This window comes from Astyanax mexicanus, chromosome 1 (genome assembly GCF_023375975.1).
Source record: "Astyanax mexicanus isolate ESR-SI-001 chromosome 1, AstMex3_surface, whole genome shotgun sequence".
Classification (NCBI taxonomy): Eukaryota; Metazoa; Chordata; class Actinopteri; order Characiformes; family Acestrorhamphidae; genus Astyanax; species Astyanax mexicanus.
In genome coordinates, this window is record NC_064408.1 from 9,577,422 (window position 1) to 9,598,105 (window position 20,684).

The 20,684-nt window shown below is 36.9% G+C and overlaps 1 protein-coding gene across 3 annotated transcripts in view; it reads right to left on the bottom strand.

Annotated features, from left to right (window-relative positions):
- Positions 1-1,353: 1,353 nt before the first annotated feature.
- The window catches only part of hook3 (hook microtubule-tethering protein 3), a 77,492-nt gene continuing 58,161 nt past the window's right edge, over positions 1,354-20,684 (bottom strand). For 2 of the 3 annotated variants that reach the window (XM_049463499.1, XM_049463466.1), the window contains 7 exons: positions 17,942-17,976; positions 17,767-17,849; positions 15,396-15,496; positions 14,964-15,068; positions 13,959-14,030; positions 11,723-11,859; positions 1,354-5,763 (listed from right to left, as the gene is read on the bottom strand). In XM_049463499.1, the coding sequence (XP_049319456.1) occupies positions 5,748-5,763; positions 11,723-11,859; positions 13,959-14,030; positions 14,964-15,068; positions 15,396-15,496; positions 17,767-17,849; positions 17,942-17,976 (549 nt within the window). In that variant the 3' untranslated portion in view covers positions 1,354-5,747. Of the gene's footprint in view, positions 11,860-13,958; positions 14,031-14,963; positions 15,069-15,395; positions 15,497-17,766; positions 17,850-17,941; positions 17,977-20,684 lie in introns of all 3 variants that reach the window. The other variant, XM_022668825.2, reaches the window with a different exon arrangement.

Sequence of the window (20,684 nt, forward strand, 5' to 3'; positions counted from 1 at the left end):
TTGGGTCAACATGGAACAGATTTCTACAGAGTTTAAGAAAAATTGGATTAGTGATGTGGTTTGGGCCATTTATGAATGACCTGTGGAGCTCAGGTCAGTTTTTGATTCCAATATTAGTGATGGATTTTGGGCCATTTATGAACAGAATCTTGTAGAGTTCAGGTCTGTTTTTCAAAACTCAGTGATGTGGTTTGGGCCATTTTTAGACAGAATTTCATGGAGTTCAGGTCAGTTTTTGACTCAAAAATTAGGTTAGTTCTGGTCAGTTTTGAACCTGGACCTAAGTGTAGATCAGGTCAACCTGGAGCAAAATTCTGTAGAGTTCAGGGCCATTTTTGACTCAAAATTTAGATTAGACTCAAATGTAAGATGAGGTGATCAAGTTGGGCCATTTTTTATTCAAAAATACGATGAGGTGATCAAGTTTGGGCCATTTTTGACTCAAAAATAAGATGAAGTGATCAAGTTTTGGGCCATTTTTGACTCAAAAATAAGATGAAGTGATCAAGTTTGGGCCATTTTTCTGACAGGGTTTTAGTTGCGGCCTGGGTCAACTTGAGGCAGAATTTTGTGAAGCTCAGGTCAGTTTCGGTCTGGAAACTTTTTTCCATTTTTGCTCTCAAACTTTAGGAATGTGGCTTGGGTGTAGATCAGGTCAACCTGGAGCAAAATTCTGTAGAGTTCAGGGCCATTTTTGACTCAAAATTTAGATTAGACTCAAATGTAAGATGAGGTGATCAAGTTTGGGCCATTTTTGACTCAAAAATAAGATGAAGTGATCAAGTTTGGGCCATTTTTCTGACAGGGTTTTAGTTGCGGCCTGGGTCAACTTGAGGCAGAATTTTGTGAAGCTCAGGTCAGTTTCGGTCTGGAAACTTTTTTCCATTTTTGCTCTCAAACTTTAGGAATGTGGCTTGGGTGTAGATCAGGTCAACCTGGAGCAAAATTCTGTAGAGTTCAGGGCCATTTTTGACTCAAAATTTAGATTAGACTCAAATGTAAGATGAGGTGATCAAGTTTGGGCCATTTTTGACTCAAAAATAAGATGAAGTGATCAAGTTTGGGCCATTTTTCTGACAGGGTTTTAGTTGCGGCCTGGGTCAACTTGAGGCAGAATTTTGTGAAGCTCAGGTCAGTTTCGGTCTGGAAACTTTTTTCCATTTTTGCTCTCAAACTTTAGGAATGTGGCTTGGGTCAACCTGCATCAAACTTCAACTTGTGGTGTTTATTTAATGATGTGGTTTGAATAAATGATTTAAACAGAAAAAACATTGTAGACAAAGTCAGAGCTTCTGTAATCTTAGTAAACATCAAAATCAAATAAACATCAAATAAAAACACCATCAGAAGATCCAAATTTTATACAAGCTTTATTTACAACTTGATTAACAACTGTACATTTGTTGCAGCGTAGGAAGCACGTTTCATCAACACAGTTCTAATGGAGACACACCATGAGATTCATCTAAAATCAATCAATTAATCAATCAAATCAATCTCTTTTCTCTCTACTCTTTTCTCCACTGTCGTCCACTGAGAATATATATGTACATACTGTTTACAAGCAATATAAAACTTGGCAAATGGAAAGATTATTTGCTACTTTGATTAAATGATTCACGTCTTTTTCTAGTCATAAAAAATCTACAGCAACCATAAAAGTGGAGAAATGTAATGATGACTTGTTTTCTGTCTCTCTTTTTTTTTGTCCTCTATAGGGCTATAGGGGAGGGGGGTTCACTGAGGTGTCTGTTCTGGACATCAACAGATTCGCGCATTCGTTTTTTTTTTTTAATAATGGACGGTTGTAAAAATCGTAAAATAAAACAAAAAACTGATCAAATTTTATTTTAAATACTCTAGTTCACACATTGAAACTGAAACTACTTGTGCATTCATCAATTCAATCCCATCACGACAACTCACAAACCCTCCCCATCTTACATCTTACTAAATAAAACAAAAAAACAAAACAAAACAAAAAAAATCAAATCTGCCCTATTTATATTTATATTTATAATAAAGTCACACTTTGCCACATTACAGTCATTACATCTTATCACATAAAAATACAGTGGTCTATTGCATAATATGGACATAAGTTGACCTGTAACAGCTGAGAGAGTAGAAGCAGCAGGTATTTAAAGGGGAAATCCACTGATTTTTTTAATTTTTTTATTTCTGCATAATTAAAAGTTTGAGATAAAAAAAAAACTAAATTAAACAAATTTAACAAAAGTGGTTTGTGTGAAGTTTTAAACCTATTAAATCTATATAGAGAAGCAAAAAGTCATGTGACAGCAGAATGCAATGTATGTAACTAATAATGAAGTGCTCCTGCAGGAGAATGCACACTCCTGTATACGTTGTGAGGTGCTATCTTGTAAGTGGCATTACTTACAGTAGCGCAGTGGGTGTTAATGATTGTGACAGGCGACTTCTTGCTAGAATTGTCCATGAGAACCAACAACACACATCCCACAGGTCAGTGCAGTGATTTTTAGCTTCCTTTGGACATGGCAAAAGTCATGGGACACATTAGTATTAGTTCTTATACCATGATTTTTTTTTTTAATATTAAGCAAGATCTGTGGAGATCTGACTAAAACATTAGGGGTGTTTTGCAGCAAATTAGGAGGTTTGCTGTACTTATGTTGAATATTTAATTGTATAATCAATAAAACTCAATAAACACATTTTCAAGTGCACTGATTTACAGTTTTACTAGTAAATAAAGTAGATATAATAGTGTTCTTACATTATCACTATAAAAAAGTAAATTAATTTCTACTTTTTCCACATCAAACTTCATTCTGAATGAGCTTATTCAATCTAAACATTCAATTTAATTTTTTTTTTTTAATAAAAAAATAAAAAAACTCAGTGGACTTCCCTTTTTTTAAGGGCTAATCATCAGTAGGACCTGTTTACTGGATTAGTCTATACAGTTGTGTCTCAGTTCCTCACCTTTTTCTGATCTGAGGTAAAAGCACTTAATGATGCTCTCAAGAAACAGACCACGCCCCCCCTCATTATTAACACTCTGCACCTCCACTGTTAGCATTACGCTAGCTGTACGGTCCTTCGACAAATGACCTAAAAAAATGACCACAATGCAAAAACGAGCAGCTTCTCATTTCAAAAGTTCCACTTTACGACAACTTGTTGAGCTTTTCTACGTGTTTTTGTTGTAATACTGTATCTCCATCAGGTATAAAAGAACAACTGTGCTTGGATTAGCATGGCGCTAACTTCACCTCAGCCCTCAGTCTGGCCAGGCTAGTTAGTGGCTTTACACACCTGCTAATAAACCTGTGTTAAACTGAAGAGTGGATATAGGTTTAGTGGCTGAAACTGGTAGAACTGTGGAGGATGATTAGCTGATGAGCTGAATCAGGGTAGTAGGCAGCAGCTGAACATTAAAATGTGCAGGGCATGGGCTCCCCAAAGACCAAAGCTGGGAACTACTGCGACTATGTTCACACGTATCCAGATATTTAAAAAAAAAATACATTTTGCATTTTTGTTTTTACTAATATTTCTGTCCACACAGAGACAAAAATCCTTGTATTAGCATGCTAGCCTTGTAGGGGTGATGGTACCTCATACATTAATAATTAATAATTAAAATAATAAAATATTGAGCTTTTAAACCCAAATTTAACACTATTTCCTAAGTAGTGTAATACATTTGCATCTTATCCAGAGCAAATAACATGGTTATTCAAATTACAGATTTGGGCTAATGTAGTGTTAGGAGTCTTGCCCAAGGCCTCTTATTGCTGTATCACAGCATTCAGTCACCCAGACCGGGAATTGAACCCCAGTCTCCCACATGATGTGGTAGCTCACTGGCATGCAGTGGTGTTAGCCACTGTGCCACACCAACCACATGCAATTAAATTACACATTATAATTACTTTATATTTGTTCAAATGCCCGCTATCTGTGTGACAATGTTGTCTGTATCATAGAACTTCACTATATACTGTTGTTCACTATATAGGGAGCAAGAAGGTATTTGGGACTGAGCCAGATATGTGCATGCATTCTGACAGCAGTATTTTTTTTTCCCCATAAAGCTACTTTTTTCCACTGTCCATACTTAAATTTTAATAAAAAAGAGCTTTCAAAAATCGTCACCTTAAAAAATGTTTTCAAAAAGCTCAGTTTTTATTGACCAAAAAATGGCATTTTGATGCAGTGTGTGGACGGAGGTCAAACTAAGAAAATTCCTCAACATAAAATAGAAATCTGGATATTTGAGGACGAGGATCTGTTGTGAATTTAACTTTTTTTGGGGGGGTAAAGTTCCATTCTTTCATTGTGCACATGACAATAATGAAAACTGGGTTCTCAAAAATCTCTGGATTGAAGAGTGGTTTTTTTTTTTTTTTTTTGGGAAAGCTCAATTTTTTTTGTGTTAATGCTACACCAAAATGGAGACACATTTCGGTGTTTTAAAAGATGTCCAAATACATGTATACACATGCATTGGAACTAGTGTTAGTTTGTTGTTTTACTGCTCAAACGAAAATACGCTTTAAGTGACCAAAAGTGGCATTTTTATGTGGATGTTAAACAAAAAAAAGAAATAAAGTTTAGTTTTTTTTCCACCATCCACATGACAAAATAATGAAAATACTGAGTTTTCAAAAAATTCCACCTTGCAGATTTTTCAAAAAGCTCTGTTTTCATTTATCAAATGAAAGAATTTTATTTTTTTTTGTTTTAATGGATATATGTGGAAAGTAGGGCAAAAACACTAACAAATCTTTAAGTTTTTTTTTTTTTTTTTAAAGAAATACTCTGGATATAAAAATGAATGATTCGACAAGAATTCGCGTTTTTGAAGATATCTGGATACATGTGAACGATGCCCAAGTTAGAGAGACATTAAAATATTTCACTAAATTTAAAATATAAAGTAAATGTTATGAAGGCAAAGCTAAAGCAGCTGATCATCAGCATCTCACACACACACACACACACACACTGAGTGAAAGCCACCAGTATTGTTCATACGGGTCATAAAATAAGGGCATATACAGGGGAAAATTATGTATAATAATAATAATAATACAACACTTTGTTCAGATTAAGAGGCATTAAAGCTAAAACAAAACAAATAAATACAGAAACAAAAAAAAACAAAGAAAAACAAAGGGAGTTAATAACAACAGAGTGTACGCTAGCCTGCGTCCAATCACAAGCATAACAGTATTACACCTTATTTTCACATAGACACACACACACACACACACACACACACACACACACAGAGATAAAACACTTCTCGCAGGGATTCCTCCGTCGTTTTAACACTTGTGACTAGAGACGTTTTGTTTTGTAACACTTGTAACACGTTTAGTTAGCTGGCACCGTGCCAAGCGCACTGTAACACTCTCGCTGTAACAGCAGTTACGACAAAGCCGTCCTCAACCCAACACACACTCAGTAACAGTCTGTAACAGTCTTCTCCCACGGTGCCCAATACAGTAACGCAGCATAAAGCAAACATGCTGTTCTCTGATTGGACAAACATAAAAAAAAGAAAAAAGTGGGCGAGGTTGGGGCACGGTTCCCGAATCATACAGGGCGGCACACAGGTGGATTCAGGGCGATGGCGAAGGTGTTAGTGTGTGTTGGCTGTGTTATTTTGTCAGCAGGCTCAAAATCAAAATGGAAAACGTTCATGCAAGCGGCACCATCATGCAGCCACGCCCCCCTCAATTCTGACTGGCTGGTCATGCCATTACATCACTGTGAAGGGAGGAGAGAGAGAGAGAGAGAGAGAGAGAGAGAGAGAGAGAGGGACATGGACAGCAATCAAACAAAACGGTCAATCAAGACCCAAGACCTGTGCAATAAATGAATGTTAAATGGCTGTTAATGATCGTGCTGTTAGTGATCAACACAGAGAATGACAGTAGCTTGGATTTCACCAGTCTAATGGACCTAAATATCATGCTGTCATGCAAAAATTGAAATTTTTGCAATTTAAAATTATTGAAATAATGTGAATTTTGTAGCTGTTTTTAACAAACTTCCTAATTTGTGACGAAAAAGTGGGAGTTCATGTTTTTAAAGCGTTTTCACACCTGTACTATTTGGTCTGGTTATAACTCTAGACTCTAGTTTGTTTCGATTGAGTAAGTATAACAAAAAAAAGTAATCACACTCGAGTGTGGGTCCCAAACGAACTCCGAAAGCGTGATCCGGTCTCGATTTGACCGAGCTGTTATACATACTCCTTTTATTTAAGCCAATCCGCTGATAAGGTGCAGTTTAATCTCATATATTAGCCCAAAAACACTAATTACCACAACAACGAACAAATGCCATCTCTGCTGCTCCATGCTGTTTACACACATGCAGCCTGTGCTGTGTTCACTGCACGTGTAAATCTTCACTACTAAGTTTCTGCGCTCTGTGTTAAAGCAACTAAGCAACTTCACAGTGCACAGATATACACACAGGAACACTGAATCTTCTCGCTATATTTACTTCCTTGCTCTTGTACCAGACAGCTCTGACCAATCAGAGGAAACTACAAGCTTGTGTGGTTTATTGGTGCGCATTTTGGTGTGTTTAGGTTTATTTCTGCGTGAAAACAAACCAAAACGCTCCAAGTAAACATAAAAATAAATTCAATTAACTGATTCGGACCATAGAAACCAACTACAGGTGTGAAAACGCCCTTAAATGGACAAATCGACAACATGCGACTGCTTAGTAGTTAGTAGTCATACAGATTTCTAATGACTTAAATGGTAAATGAGTGATGTAATCATGCTGTAATCAGACACCCACTCACAAATGGCCAGCCACCATGCACCCTGACATTCCTGTGTACCCTTCTAAATATCCAGCCTGGTTAAGGGCTAAAATCAGGTATGGATAGGAGCTAACAGTTGGACAATGAAACTGAAACACCTGTCATTTTAGTGTGGGAGGTTTCATGGCTAAATTGGAGCAGCCTGGTGGTCAATCTTCATTAATTGCACATTGCACCAGTAAGAGCAGAGTGTGAAGGTTCAATTAGCAGGGTAAGAGCACAGTTCTGCTCTAAATATTGCAATGCACACAACATTATGGGTGACATATCAGAGTTCAAAAGAGGACAAATTGTTGGTGCACGTCTTGCTGGCGCATCTGTGACCAAGACAGCAAGTCTTTGTGATGCATCAAGAGCCACGGTATCCAGGGTAATGTCAGCATACCACCAAGAAGAACCAACCACATCCAACAGGATTAACTGTGGACGCTGTAAGAGGAAGCTATCTGAAAGGGATGTTCGGGTGCTAACCCGGATTGTATCCAAAAAAACATAAAACCACGGCTGATCAAATCACGCAGAATTCAATGTGCACCTCAACTCTCCTGTTTCCACCAGAACTGTCCGTCACCACAATAAATTATTGTGGTCTAAAACCAGGTGTTTCAGTTTCATTGTCCAACCCCTGTATATAAATGTGGAATCACTATCTGGTACATGACAGGCCTGTTATTCCCTTCCTTTGTAATGTGTTGTAACTGCTTATTAATAGTTTATAGCCTAATTAATAACATAAATAAACCATTTTAAAAACTATTTTATAACTTTATAAACCCTTTATAAAGGAGCTTTATTTTAAAGTGGTACCCAATTTCCAAATACATACTATTTATTTTTTTATTTTATGTATTTATTTTTCTGTAATTTTGATTGTATTTAGTCCCTCTAAACTTCTAAATTAGTATCAAGTTTGGCATTGACAGATAAATATTTGGCACATGAAAAATATCAGAAATCAAGTATCAGCATCGCACAGCTCCTGTATCAGTGCACCCTTAAACACAACACTCCAACACACAGAATAACCTAAAGAGGTCTATTAGTATATATAAACGTTTTCTATCAGATCAGACTGTGAACAGATCAGTAGGTCTGAGGTTTTTGAGTGTAGTTTAAGTGTAGTTTAAGTGTATCTTAAGCTGAGGCTGAAACGGCACGTTAAGGCATGGCACATGAGACTCTATAAGAAGTGGGTTTGTATATAAGGGTAATAAGGGTATATAAGGGGTATTTAAAAAGGGGTGTGGCCAGGTTTGGAGGCTCTGTGTTACAGGCAGAATCCACAGGACTGAAAAACACATCAGTAACATATATAATCACCACTAAAACCACCCTCTTTTCTCCCACAAACAAGATAAAACACACTAACAAACAATAGCCACATTCTGCAGAAGTCCAATGCATAGATATGAGTTCCTTAAAGTCATTAAGGACGAAAAAAAAACATCAATTAAACACATGAAAGGAAAAGGTAAAAATATTCAGATGCATATAAAATGACCGAGCCATAAATGCTTACAATAGATGTACAAATAAATGCATACACCCTCTCTTACACTGTTGGATTTTTTGGGACAGGAAAGAATAGAATTATGTCTCAGAGTAAAAAATGCAGATCTGGAAACAGATTTCATGCAAAAAACACATATCTAAAAAAAAAAATAGCAGCTTTCAACAGAAGTCAATGGGTGCGTTTACAAGAAGGTTATAATCCTGCTAGAATTACTACAGAATATCATTTGATGTTATGAGTATGAGTCAGAAATCAGATAATAAACTTGTATCAGTTTAAAAGAGGGAATTACAAGGCATCTCACAAAACACTCTGCTGAAGTACAGTGTTATAAAGGAGTTTCAGTAAAGTTTCTCCAGCACTAAGGCTGGAGCAATATTAGCATTAGAGGCAAACCGCTAGCACTAGCACTTTCACCATTTAGAGGTGAGTATATTGGACTGTAGTCTGTGTGATTACCATGTTAAAACTAGTTATGTGGGACAAACCACAAGCTGATAGCGCCCTGGGTTACTAGAACACTCAGGGTTCCTCAGTGGAGCGCTATCGGGCAGCATTTACTAGCGCTAAGTGCTGCTGCTAACTGCACTGTACAAAATATTGTACTTATAATATTGTGCTTACTGTAAATAAACAGAAGTTCTTTACTGACTCAAATAAACAGTTTTCAGGAGAGAAATCTGTGTAGATTAATATCAAGCACTCGTTTGACTTTGAAAGAAAATGTGTTTTTTTTTAAAGAATTACAGTTTTGTTTACTAAGGCGCTTCCCTTAGCTTACCCATTAGAAGGGAAACATGGCGACACCCTTGTTCCTTACTAGTGTCAATTAAAATTTTGTGCACCTTATAGTATTTCCACTACCACATTCTGTTTTCACTCATTCCCAGACTGAGAAATCCCATAATACTCTGATTAAGAGTTTACATGCATTAAAGAAATCTAATTATTGAGCTAAATTCCAGCTTTATCAGATTTCTTAACCCTCTATAGCATGATATTTGTATTTGTAAAATAAAAATCAAGAGCTTCAGCTTGATTGCCTTGTGATTTAATTGCATAATGATGCCCGGAAGAAACAAATAAAAAATACATGTTTTAAGAGGTTCATGAATTCATGAAAACAACCAAGAAAATTAGGCTTTCCAAATATACTTCTCATATTAAGACATTTAGGGATCAGTGTAATGTTAAAAATATATATATATTGTTTGCTGCCTAAGGGCAACACCATGCCACAGAGTGTTAATCAGAATTTTAAATCTCACTGTGATAAAAGAAATGAATGTATGCTGTTCACATGACCATGTGAATAATCTGGTTAACTTCAGTAATCTGAATACAAGCAGATTTTTGACTGCATGCAAACGCACTCAATGTAAAAAGATCATTTTGGAGCTTTTCTATTGTTTGGTTTATCATGAAATTTGGACACAATGTTAACAAACAACTGTCAGATTCAACTTGTACCAAAACTTGAAAAAATGCACAATGGAGATAGAGATATGAGGTTTTTGTGTGACGACAAGAATATGCATACAAAAACGAGCTGGTCCCAGATCAGCACTAATACTCTGAGACGTTTTCTATATGTAAGCCTGCCAGTGGGGTTTTAAGCAGAGATGCGGGAGAGGCAGCATGTTTATATGATAATACTTGTGTGAATAATCAACATAAGAAGCAGCCAATAAGAAAAATATCCACAGTCTGGAAGTATATAAGGTACAGTATATAATGAATGAAATACTGCTGGAGAGTGATGATACAGCACAGTGTATCTTAAGGCCAGAGCATGTCGACCAGACCCTGCATATGACTGTATATAATCATGTATACTCTTATAATTCCTTTGATTAACGATTAGATCATTTTATAGCAACGTAGTAGTGTGTGTGTGGTTCTTGTATGCAGCCCAAATATTACAAATTGGCCCACAGCATCACTATTAAGAATACTTTGTTGGTGGCCATTGTATAGAAAATGTAGCCGTATTTTTTTTAAAATCTTTTAATTTTCCCAAAAATCGTGAGTGCGCCTTATAATCTGTATGAATTCTACCAGTCAGGTATTAAGCAGCAATAAAGCCACTCCACTAAAGTACAGCATTATAAGGTTAAGTTTTCAGTAAAGTTTCTCCAGCACTAAGGTTAGAACAGTATTAGCATTATCCGCTAACAGCACTAAGCACTAGCTCTTTTGCCGTTCAGAGGGGAGCAAGTCAGACTGTAGCCTGCTGCCAACTCTGCTGGAGCAGCATTAGCATTAGTTGGGCCGGATTTACTGCTATCTGCTAATGCTGCTGAACCAAGCCGTAGTGGAAATCTAAGCTTACTGTAAATAAGCTTAAGCATTTTACTCAACCGAATAAACAGTTTCCAGGCGAGAAATCTGTGTAGATTGACATCCAGCACTCGTTTGACTTTTAAAGATTTATTTTTAAGAATTACAGTTTTGTTGACTTAGCTTTACTTAACTTTAAGTAAAATTTGCTAACGCCACCACCACCCAGCCCTAAAACCTGCTGAATTAGAAGTAAATTATGGCAACACCCCTATTCCTTACTAGTGTTCCATAACGTGCCTTATAATCGAAAAATACAGAAAAATACAGAAACACCAGTTAGCACAGTGCTACTCGCTGCAGTCCTAAATCAAAAAACACTCTTAATCTTAAACCATGTGAATTCTATACTCATGTCTAGCTTGTCTTAGATGATGGGTTACATTAGCGTTTAGAGCAAAATTGAGAAAATTGTATTTCCTTCGCCAAACTAGAAACTGATGAAACTTCACACTTTTTCAATGTAACAGTTGGGCAGGTCAGCATCAGCTCTGCAGCACCTCAGACAGCTTCCTGAAACTAACTCCACCATGCGCTGTGGAGAGGAGTGCTTGTGATTAATACTGCATTAGGAAGGGCTCGTTAAAAGCCATCATATCAAATAAAAAAAAAATCTAATAAAATTCTGCTTTAAAGAGGAAGATTTCACTCTGTTCCATTAATAATGCTTAACTCTACATCCCTCCAATCACATCACATCTCTTCTTAAAATCCCCCCGGCTTAAAAACACAGAGGAACACACAGAGAAACGCAGAGAAACACAGGGAGGAACACAAAGAGGAACACAGAGAGGAACAGTCTGTAAACAGGATGGGTGGGGGTGGGGGGGATATACCCTGTGACCTTTAAACCTGGGCGAATTTAAAAAGTGTTCAGGTGGGACAGGAAGATGAAGAGGAGAAGCAGAAGTGGGAGGAGTTAAAGAGAACTGGGCGGGGCTATAAGGAAGGAACCGCGTCCCAACTGGCTACAGGGTTGCCTGGCGAGGAGGTGGGGGCAGCCGTGGTGACGGGGTGGGTGGCAGCTCTACCTGGCCGTGGCTGGCTGGACGTGGCCGGGGTAAGAGCGGCGTGTGCTGGTGGCCTGTCTCTGCCGGGCCAGGAAAGACTGACCAGAGCCCGTACTCGCCAAGCGGTCCTCCGCCGCCTTCTTCTGCAGAGCCATGCCCTGAGAGAGAGAGAGAGAATTAAACATGTGAACGAGTAAACATTACAAACGAGAAGAAGAGTGAAACAGAACAGTGCCAGAGAAAGTGAGTGAGAAACAAAAGATAAAGCAATAGAAAAAAAGCGCACCAGAGAGTAAAAGTGGTAAAAAGTCAACAAGAGAGAGAGAAAAAAGAGAAAAAAATAAAAATGAGAGAAGGGGTAGAGCATGAGAAAAAGACGAGTGAAAAAGACATTAAAAATGAGAGAGAGTGAGAAACAAAACAAAAAGCAATAAAAATGTGCACAAAAAGTAAAAGTGGTAAAAAGTCAGAGAGGAAAAAGACGATAGAAAAAGAAACAGAGGAAGTAAAAAAAAGAGAGATTGAAAATGAGAGGGAAAGAGAGAATGCCAGAGTGAGAAAGATATTAAACAGAGAAAAAAGAGAGGGGAAAAAAAGAGATTGCAAACAAGAGGAGAAGAGAGAAACAGAACAGTGCTATAGAGAGAGAGAGAAAGAGAGAACGAGTACGCAAGATGAGAAAGTGAGTGAGATACAAAAGAAAAAGCAATAAAAAAATTAAAGAGAGTAAGTGGTATAAAGTCAGAGAGAGAAAAAAGGAGAAAATAAAAACAAGAGAAGTGGAAGAGCAAGAAAAAGAGACAGCAAGACAGGGAAAAAGAGAGAAAAGAGAAAATAAATTATAAACAAGAGAAGACGAGTAAAACAGAAAATGTGCCCGAGAGAAAAGCATGGTGAAAGAGTGAGCGAGAAGCAAGAGAAAAAGCCATTAAAAACAGCACCAGAAAATTAAAGACCAGAAAGCAAAGAGAAATACAAGAGAGAAAATAAAAATATTAAGATTAAAAAATGTGTTAGTGAAAATAGGAGGTTAAAATGAGAGGGAAAAGAGGGATATTAAACAAGAGAATCAGAGAGCAAGACAGCAACAGATGAGTACAAATAAATGAGAGCACGGGAAAAAAAATTACAAGAGAGAGAGAGGGAGAGAGAGAGAAATCGCACCAGTGTGAGAAAGTGAGAGAGAGAGAGAGAGAGAGAGAGAGAGAGAGACAGAGAGGCAAAGATTAAGAGACAAAAAATGTAAGAGGCAAAGAGAGAGAAACAGAGAGAAGTATTAGAAAGAGAAAGAAACAGAAAGAACCGGAAAGAGCAAGAGAGATTGTGTGAGAAAGCAACTGAGAAAAGAGAAAGAAAGAAGTGCCTGTTTGTATTTTTTTATCTACTGATCTAAGATCTGATGCTATTAATATTTCTGACTACACACCCTGCTCTGAGACAGGGCTTTTCAGTTTTTTTTTTTACGGTTAGATCACTCATATGCTGTATATGGACAGATCACTGACAGCACAACAGCGCCCTCTAGAGATCAACACGAGAAACAAGACTTCTGTATCTCTAACTGCTGTTTCTGTATAAATTTGCTACTGATTCTTTCAATCTGTACTCTTCTAACTGTGCCCTAACTGTACTTCTACAGTAATGGAAATACTTATTTGATCCCTTGCTGATTTTGTAAGTTTACCCAATGACTAAGACATTAACAGTTTATAATTTAAAGGGTAGGTTGTGTGAGAGAATATAAATAAATGTAAATTTGCGTTTTGCAGAGAGAAATAAGTATTTGATCCCTCTGGCAAATAAAGCTTAATACTTGGTGGCAAAACACAGGAGGAAGGAGGAATTTTGGTCCACTTCTCTTTTCAGATCATCTCTAAATGATTAAGATATTTGAGGGTGTCGCTTGGCAACCCAGAGCTTCAGCTCCCTCCATAAATTTATGAGATTAAGGTCTGGAGACTGGTTAAGCCAATCCATGACCATAATGTGCTTCTTTATGAGCCACTCCTTTGTTGCCTTGGCTGTAGGTTTTGGGTCATTGTCATGCTGGAAGACCCAGCGACAACCCATTTTTAATGTCCTGTCTTGGTCATACATTAATATAAAATTTATACAACGTGATTTAATTATATACTGTTCATGTATTTGTCAGTGGGCAAACTTACAAAATCAGCAAGGGATCAAATCATTATTTTCTTCACTGTATATCTGCTAACAGGAACATCAAAATACCCTGTTCAAACTGAGTCTCACTCACCATGTTGTACCAGGCAGATACGATCAGCTTCTCCTCGTGGTCTCTCTGAGACTTAGTCTTGTCATATTCTTTCTGTAAACACACACACATCACACCCTTTAATATGAGCTCATTATACGTTATACTTTTTCCTACACATTCACTTCTATGGGTTAGAAAGTTTAAAATGTGATTACTTCTACAATACTACTGTATTTTTCACACAGTAAGGTGCGATTAAAATCCTTTAATTTTCCCAAAATTTGTCAGTCCACCTTATAATCCGATGCACCTTATGTATGAATTCTACCAGTCAGGTATTAAAGAGCAGCAAAGCCACCCTGCTGAAGAACAGTGTTATAAATGATTTTAGTGAAGTTTCTCCAGCACTAAGGCTGGAGCAGAATTAGCATTAGCCCCTAAGCGCAGTGCTAGCTCTTTCGCCATGCAGAGGTGAGTATATCAGACTGTAACCTGCTGCAAACACTGGCTAGCACTGCTGGAGCAGCATTAGCTGGTGCAATGTTAGCTGCTAAACTCTAGCTCTTTCGCCGATCAGAAGTGAGTATATCGGACTGTAGTCTGCATGTTTACCGTGTTAAACTTAGCTACGTGGGACGAACCCTTAGTGGAAATCTGGAAATCTAAGCTTTCTGTTTTTACTTTTTACTACCCAAATAAACAGTTTTCGGGAGAGAAATCTGCATATATTAACTTTTAAATTAATAACATTTTAAAAAGAAAATGTTTTTTTTCTCAAGAATTACAGTTTTGTTTACGTTATTTATCTTAGCTTTACAAGTCTCACCACCCAGCCATGAGATGTGCCTTATAATCCGGTGTGCCTCATGAATTAAAAAAAAATTGACCGGAAAATAGACGTTTATTGATGGTGTGTCTTATAATCTGCCGTGCCTTGTAGTGCAAACACTACAGCATATTTTTTTAGGGGAATTTAGACACTCTAATATATACTGACTGCATGAATCTGTCGGTTAAAGCATGTTTTTGTGAACTGCTGCTGACCTCCAGTGAGTGCAGCATCCTCTCTCTCTCCTGCAGCTGGTTCTTCAGGGCCTGAACTTCAGGAGCCGAGCCTTGGTTCTGTTTGGGATCCAGAGTCCGAATTACCTAAAGAAAACACACACACACTCATGTTACACACACACAGCACAGAGCTATAGATTGTACATAAAGAGCTGTATCTCACCAAATCTATTCTGACCAGTTTCAGTATCTTTCAGAATGAACCGTTTAAGGGCTCTGACACTTTTATGCAAATAAGTTGTTGCAGTTGCTATCAAATTTATAAAAAATAAAAAAACTGAAATTCAGTCAGAATTGGTGTCTTTCTTAGTGGTTTAAAAACTTTGAATTTGGTAATCCTTCAGCATAATGAGAACCTAATACTGAGTTGTGTCTAAACTTTTGACTGCTTCTATGAGAGAAAGCTCTTACGCTCTTCGCTTTCTCCAGGTATTTCTTGTATCTCTCCTCCATCTGCTTCATGTCTTCATCCTTCTTCTTCAGAGCATCCTCCAGCTCCTCAACCTTTTGTGCTGAAAACAAAACACAAAAACTACATGAGAGAAAGTATGGTGAGCAAAACAGAGTAAGAGAAAGAGAGAGAAAGAGAAAAGGAGTGTGAGAAAGAAAGCATAGAAAAGTGTGAGAAAGGAAAATAAAAACAGATAATAAAAGAGTGCAAGAGGTGACAGGTGACCAAAGTGAGAGAGTGAGAGAAAGAGAAAATATGAAAGTGTGACAAAACATGAGAGAAAGGAAGAAAAGAAAAAAAAAAAGAAAAATGAGAGGAGGAAAAAGAGTGAGAAAATGGAAGGTAAATGAAAATGTGAAAGAACAGTGAGAGAGAGAGAGAGAGAGAGTGAGAAGCAAGAGAAAAAGCAATAAAAAAGTGCACCAGAGACTAAAAGTGGTAAAAAGAGAAAGATAAAAAAAGAGAAAAAAATGAGAGAAGTGGTAGAGAATAATAAACAGAGAAAGACAGAGAGAGGAAGAGATACAAAAAGAGTGAAATGGAGACAAATGAGCGATTTAAAAACGAGAGGGAAAGAGAGAATGCCAAAGTGAGTGATTGAGTAAGAGAATGAGAGAACAAGGCAGAGACAGATAACTACAAATAAATAAGAGCATGGGGGGACAAAAAAGAAGTGATGAGTGATCAAAAGAGAGTTGGAGGAAAAAAGCGAGAGAAAGAGAGACAAAACAAGAGAGAAAGGAAGAAAATAAAAAAATATATATTACAAATGACAGTAGAAATAAAAGTTGCAAGAGAGAGAAAATGAGAACAGAAATAAAAATGTGAAAGCAGTGACAGAAAGAGAGCAAGAAGCAAGAGAAAAAGCAATAAAAAAGTGCACCAGAGAGTACAAGTGGTAAAAAAATAAATAAATAAATAAATAAAAAAGAAAATAAAAAATGAGAGAAGTGGAAGAGAACAATAAATAGAGACAGACAGAGAGAGCAAGAAATTAAAAAATGAGAGTAAAATGAAAACAAATGAGAGATTTAAAAACCAGAGGGAAAGAAAGGATGCAAGAGTGAGTGATTGAGAGGAGAAAAAAGGTGCAAGAGGAGAAAAAAGTTGCAAGAGAGAGAGAGAGAGAGAGAGAGAGAAAATAGGAACAGACATGAAAATGTGAAAGCATGGTGAGAGAGTGGGCAAGAAGCAGGAGGAAAAAGCAATAACAAAGTGCACCAGAGAGTAAAAGAGGTAAAAAAAAGGGATAAAAGAGAAAATAAAAATGAGAGAAGTGGAAGAGAATATTAAATAGAGAAAGAGAGAGCAAGAGAGTGAAAGTGAAAAGAAAACAAATGAGAGATTTACAAAACAGAGAGAAAGAAAGAATGCCAGAGTGAGTGATTGAGTAAGTGAGCAAGTGTGAGCGAGCGAGAGAGAAATAAAAAGAGAGAAAGATAGATAGAGAGAGATATTAAACAAGAGAATGAGAGAGCAAGACAGATAAAAAAGTACAAATAAGTGAGAGCATGAGAAAAAGAAAACCAAAAGATTATAAACAAGAGGAGGAGAGTGAAATATAAAAAGAATGAGAGAAATGATGAGTGACCAAGAGAGTGAGAGTGAAAAGAAAACAAATGAGAGATTTACAAAACAGAGAGAAAGAAAGAATGCCAAAGTGAGTGATTGAGTAAGTGAGCAAGTGTGAGCGAGCGAGAGAGAAATAAAGAGAGAGAAAGATAGAGAGAGAGAGAGAGAGAGAGAGAGAGAGAGAGGTATTAAAGAGAATGAGAGAGCAGGACAGAGATAAAAAGTACAAATAAGTGAGAGCATGAGAAAAAGAAACCAAAAGATTATAAACAAGAGGAGGAGAGTGAAATATAAAAAGAGTGAGAGAAGTGACGAGGGACCAAGAGAGTGAGAGAAAATAAAGCGAGAGAGAAAGTGAGACAAAACAAGAGAGAAAGGAAGCAAAAGAGAACGAGAAGGAGAGAGCAATAGAGAGAGGGAGCAAAAGGTAAAAAGGAGTAAGATAAAGAGGGGGAGAGAGCAAGAGGACGAGTGCAAAAGAGCCAGGAAGAATGAAAGAATGCAAGGGAGAGTGTGAAATAAAAAAGAATGAGATACACAGAGCGAGAGAAAGAAAGTGTTCAAAAGAGAGCAAGGAAAACATGAAAAGAAGAAAGGTAAAGGAAGAACGAAAGAACAAAAGAACAAAGAAAGCCAGAGAAACTCAAAAGGAGTCAATCCAGCATCTCTTGCAAGGTTGAGAATCAATGCAGAACTGATTCATGAACTGATTCATGAACTGATTCATAAACTGATTCATAAAGTGATTCATCCACTGACCGCTCGAGCTGTATTTGGTCTCCAGGTCTTCGATGACGCTGTGCTTCTTCTGCAGTTCGTTCGTGGCGTCTCTCAGCTTTTCTCTACATGATTAAAAGCAGAATAATGAGACTAATATTTCATTTATCACCAGCTTCTCTTACAGAAACAAAGAGAAAAAGTGAAATAAACTCACAAGTGTTCCTCGCACTTCCTCTTCAGCAGAACCGTCTACAAGAGAGAGAAATACGCTGATTTAAAACACCAGTAACACACACTTCAATCACACGGTACATGATTCTTAACAGTGTGGCGCCCTCTGCTGAATCACAGTGGAACTAACTGACCCTCAATCTCAGCATAAGTACCAATTTTTCTAAAAGCATGACATGCTTATTATTATCAAGGTGTTTACACCTTTTACAAGGTAAAGTTCAAGCACTTTCAATGCCCAATTTCAAGTTTTTCCAGCATCTTTCAGCTGTGGTAAATTATGATAACAGTGATTTCTCAACACTGAGATTCAGCGATTAATATTAATATAACACAAAACTACTCTCCACACTTCACAGTGACTATACTACTGAGAAAAAATACTTCTAATTAAGTAAATAACAGGAATTATGGATTTATTTGTGTCAGTTTCACACAATTTAAATACCAATGTTCTTCACCGCTTGTTTACCCTATTCATTTAATTACTGTTACTGTAGTATGTCAAATTCAGGATGAGTTGAGAGCATTTATACACACATACATATACTCAAAATTATTGATTTGCTTTTTGTTACACTGCAAGAGATGGTATTATGTTTATCTAAACACAACCAGAATTTTGGGAATTTTGGGAATAGCAGGAGGAGAACAAATTAAAGCCTTTTTTTATGCTGTGATTTTTTTTTCTTTAAGCGAACGTATTTAGTCAGATATTTAATTATTGCAAAGTAAATGTAGTTAGATTTTCAAGCACTTTCTCCAAAATTCCAGCACTTTCCAGGCATGAAAAACAGAACGTTAAAATTCAATAATTTTCCAGGATTTCAGCTCAGCCAATCTTTAGAGAAGGCCAATAGTTAAAGGGGAAAACGTGACCTGATATAGAATCAGAATAAAAAAAAAACAAAAAAACAATGATATTATATCAATATAATAAATATATAATAACAGTAATAATAAAAAAATATGCTTTTGACTATTAAAATGTACCCACAACACTATTATCTGTGCATTTTAAGAACAATTTACCTTAAATTTCACTTTAATGACTGTGAACTAAAAAAATCGACGTATTGCTTTAATCATATTATTGTTCATTGGAAGCAGGTTTGATTACTGGGTCGTGTTTGTAGATAACAGAATGAACTCCTATAAATGATCTGAATCTCAGCTGCTGCACATGGGGATGGTAGGATCATTATTTTGTAAAAGGCTATGTAGTAAACACTAACATTTGCACTTGCATGGGTTTTGTTCTAAACAACAAATAACGTGAATTTGAACTGTCTCTTAAGTTGAAGTTACAATATATTACTTTAGCAGAAATTTGCAGTGCAGTCAGAATGAAAGTTTTTAGCCTTAAAATCACACCCAACTTCAATCTGGTGATGTAGTGCATCATGTTCAGTCGTGAAGTGAGTGCTCTAGTTCAGTTTCTGTAAAAATCTGCAAAAACCAGTAAGGTATCCAGATTGCTCATAATCTGCTTTATATGCTGCTGAAATAGTCAGCTCTATTTCTTCTGTAATCCAGCAGACGGCACCACTGAGTATTACAATCAACATTCAATTAAAACCACAGGATATAATTTATTGCAGCGCAGGTGCTGATTTCAGTGATATCAAGAGGTACTAGACATGTTAAATCCAGCATATCCATTAAAAACATACAAAAATCAATAAAACAAATAAAAAACAGCAAAAAAAAGAACCATTCCCACAAAAAAAAAAACAGGGAGGACATTCTGAGATCTCATTAATTCCAATTACAAATCACACACACAGAGATGGGTAACGACCGTGCGATTCTGATTCTGGACTGGTCATGCAGAAGCAGGTAGAAACAGCCACTCTCCCGTTTCTCCTTTCTGCCTGAAAGACTGAGCGCTCGTTAGCATTAGCATTAGCTGGCTAACGGGCTGGAAGATGTAGCCTGGATCAATCAACAAAATCAATTCTCACTGAAAAACCTGTTCAACTCCAACAAATCTGTTGTTCTCAAAGCCCCAGTCAGGTACCGGCAGAATGGTACTGTTACAGTTTGTAGCATAGAAAAGCTAAACTTATTTGCATTTGGTGTAATTTTAAATATAATTTACACAATTTACCTTCTTAAATATAGTCTAATAAAAGGTGAAAGTAAAAAAAATAACTGACGCCTATACTAAAGTCATTAGCTGCATCCCAATTATGTCTTGTGTACTAATAGTACAAGTACAGCATCTCACATATATTTTATTATATCTCTTTAATAGGATAACACTGAAGATATGTCAGTGTTCAGCCGCAGTATAACAGTGTAAAGTTGCTGTGTCCTCAAAACAACTCAACACACAGCTATTAATGTCTAAACTGCTGGCAACAAAAGTGTGAAAATAACACTTTAATTGTACTCAATTAGCCATATTCGCTCCCCGGTGCAATGTGCCATTGTTACAAGGTCTCTATTGTGAATGGGGACAGACGTGTTGTGCTATCTCTCGCACACTCTCTTATACTGGTCACAGGTAAACAAGTTTAACAAGTTACCTCATGGCAAAGAACTCTCTAAGAATCTAAAAAAATAATAATAATAATGTTGCCCTACATAAAGACCTCCAAGATGACAACTGCCCTGCTAAAGAAACTGAGGGCAAAGGTTCTGGACTGGTCAACTTAATTTAGTTTTGGCCTGCTTGTTGGCTCAACTGTATTTTTTTCAGATCTCACAATCGCACTTAAATC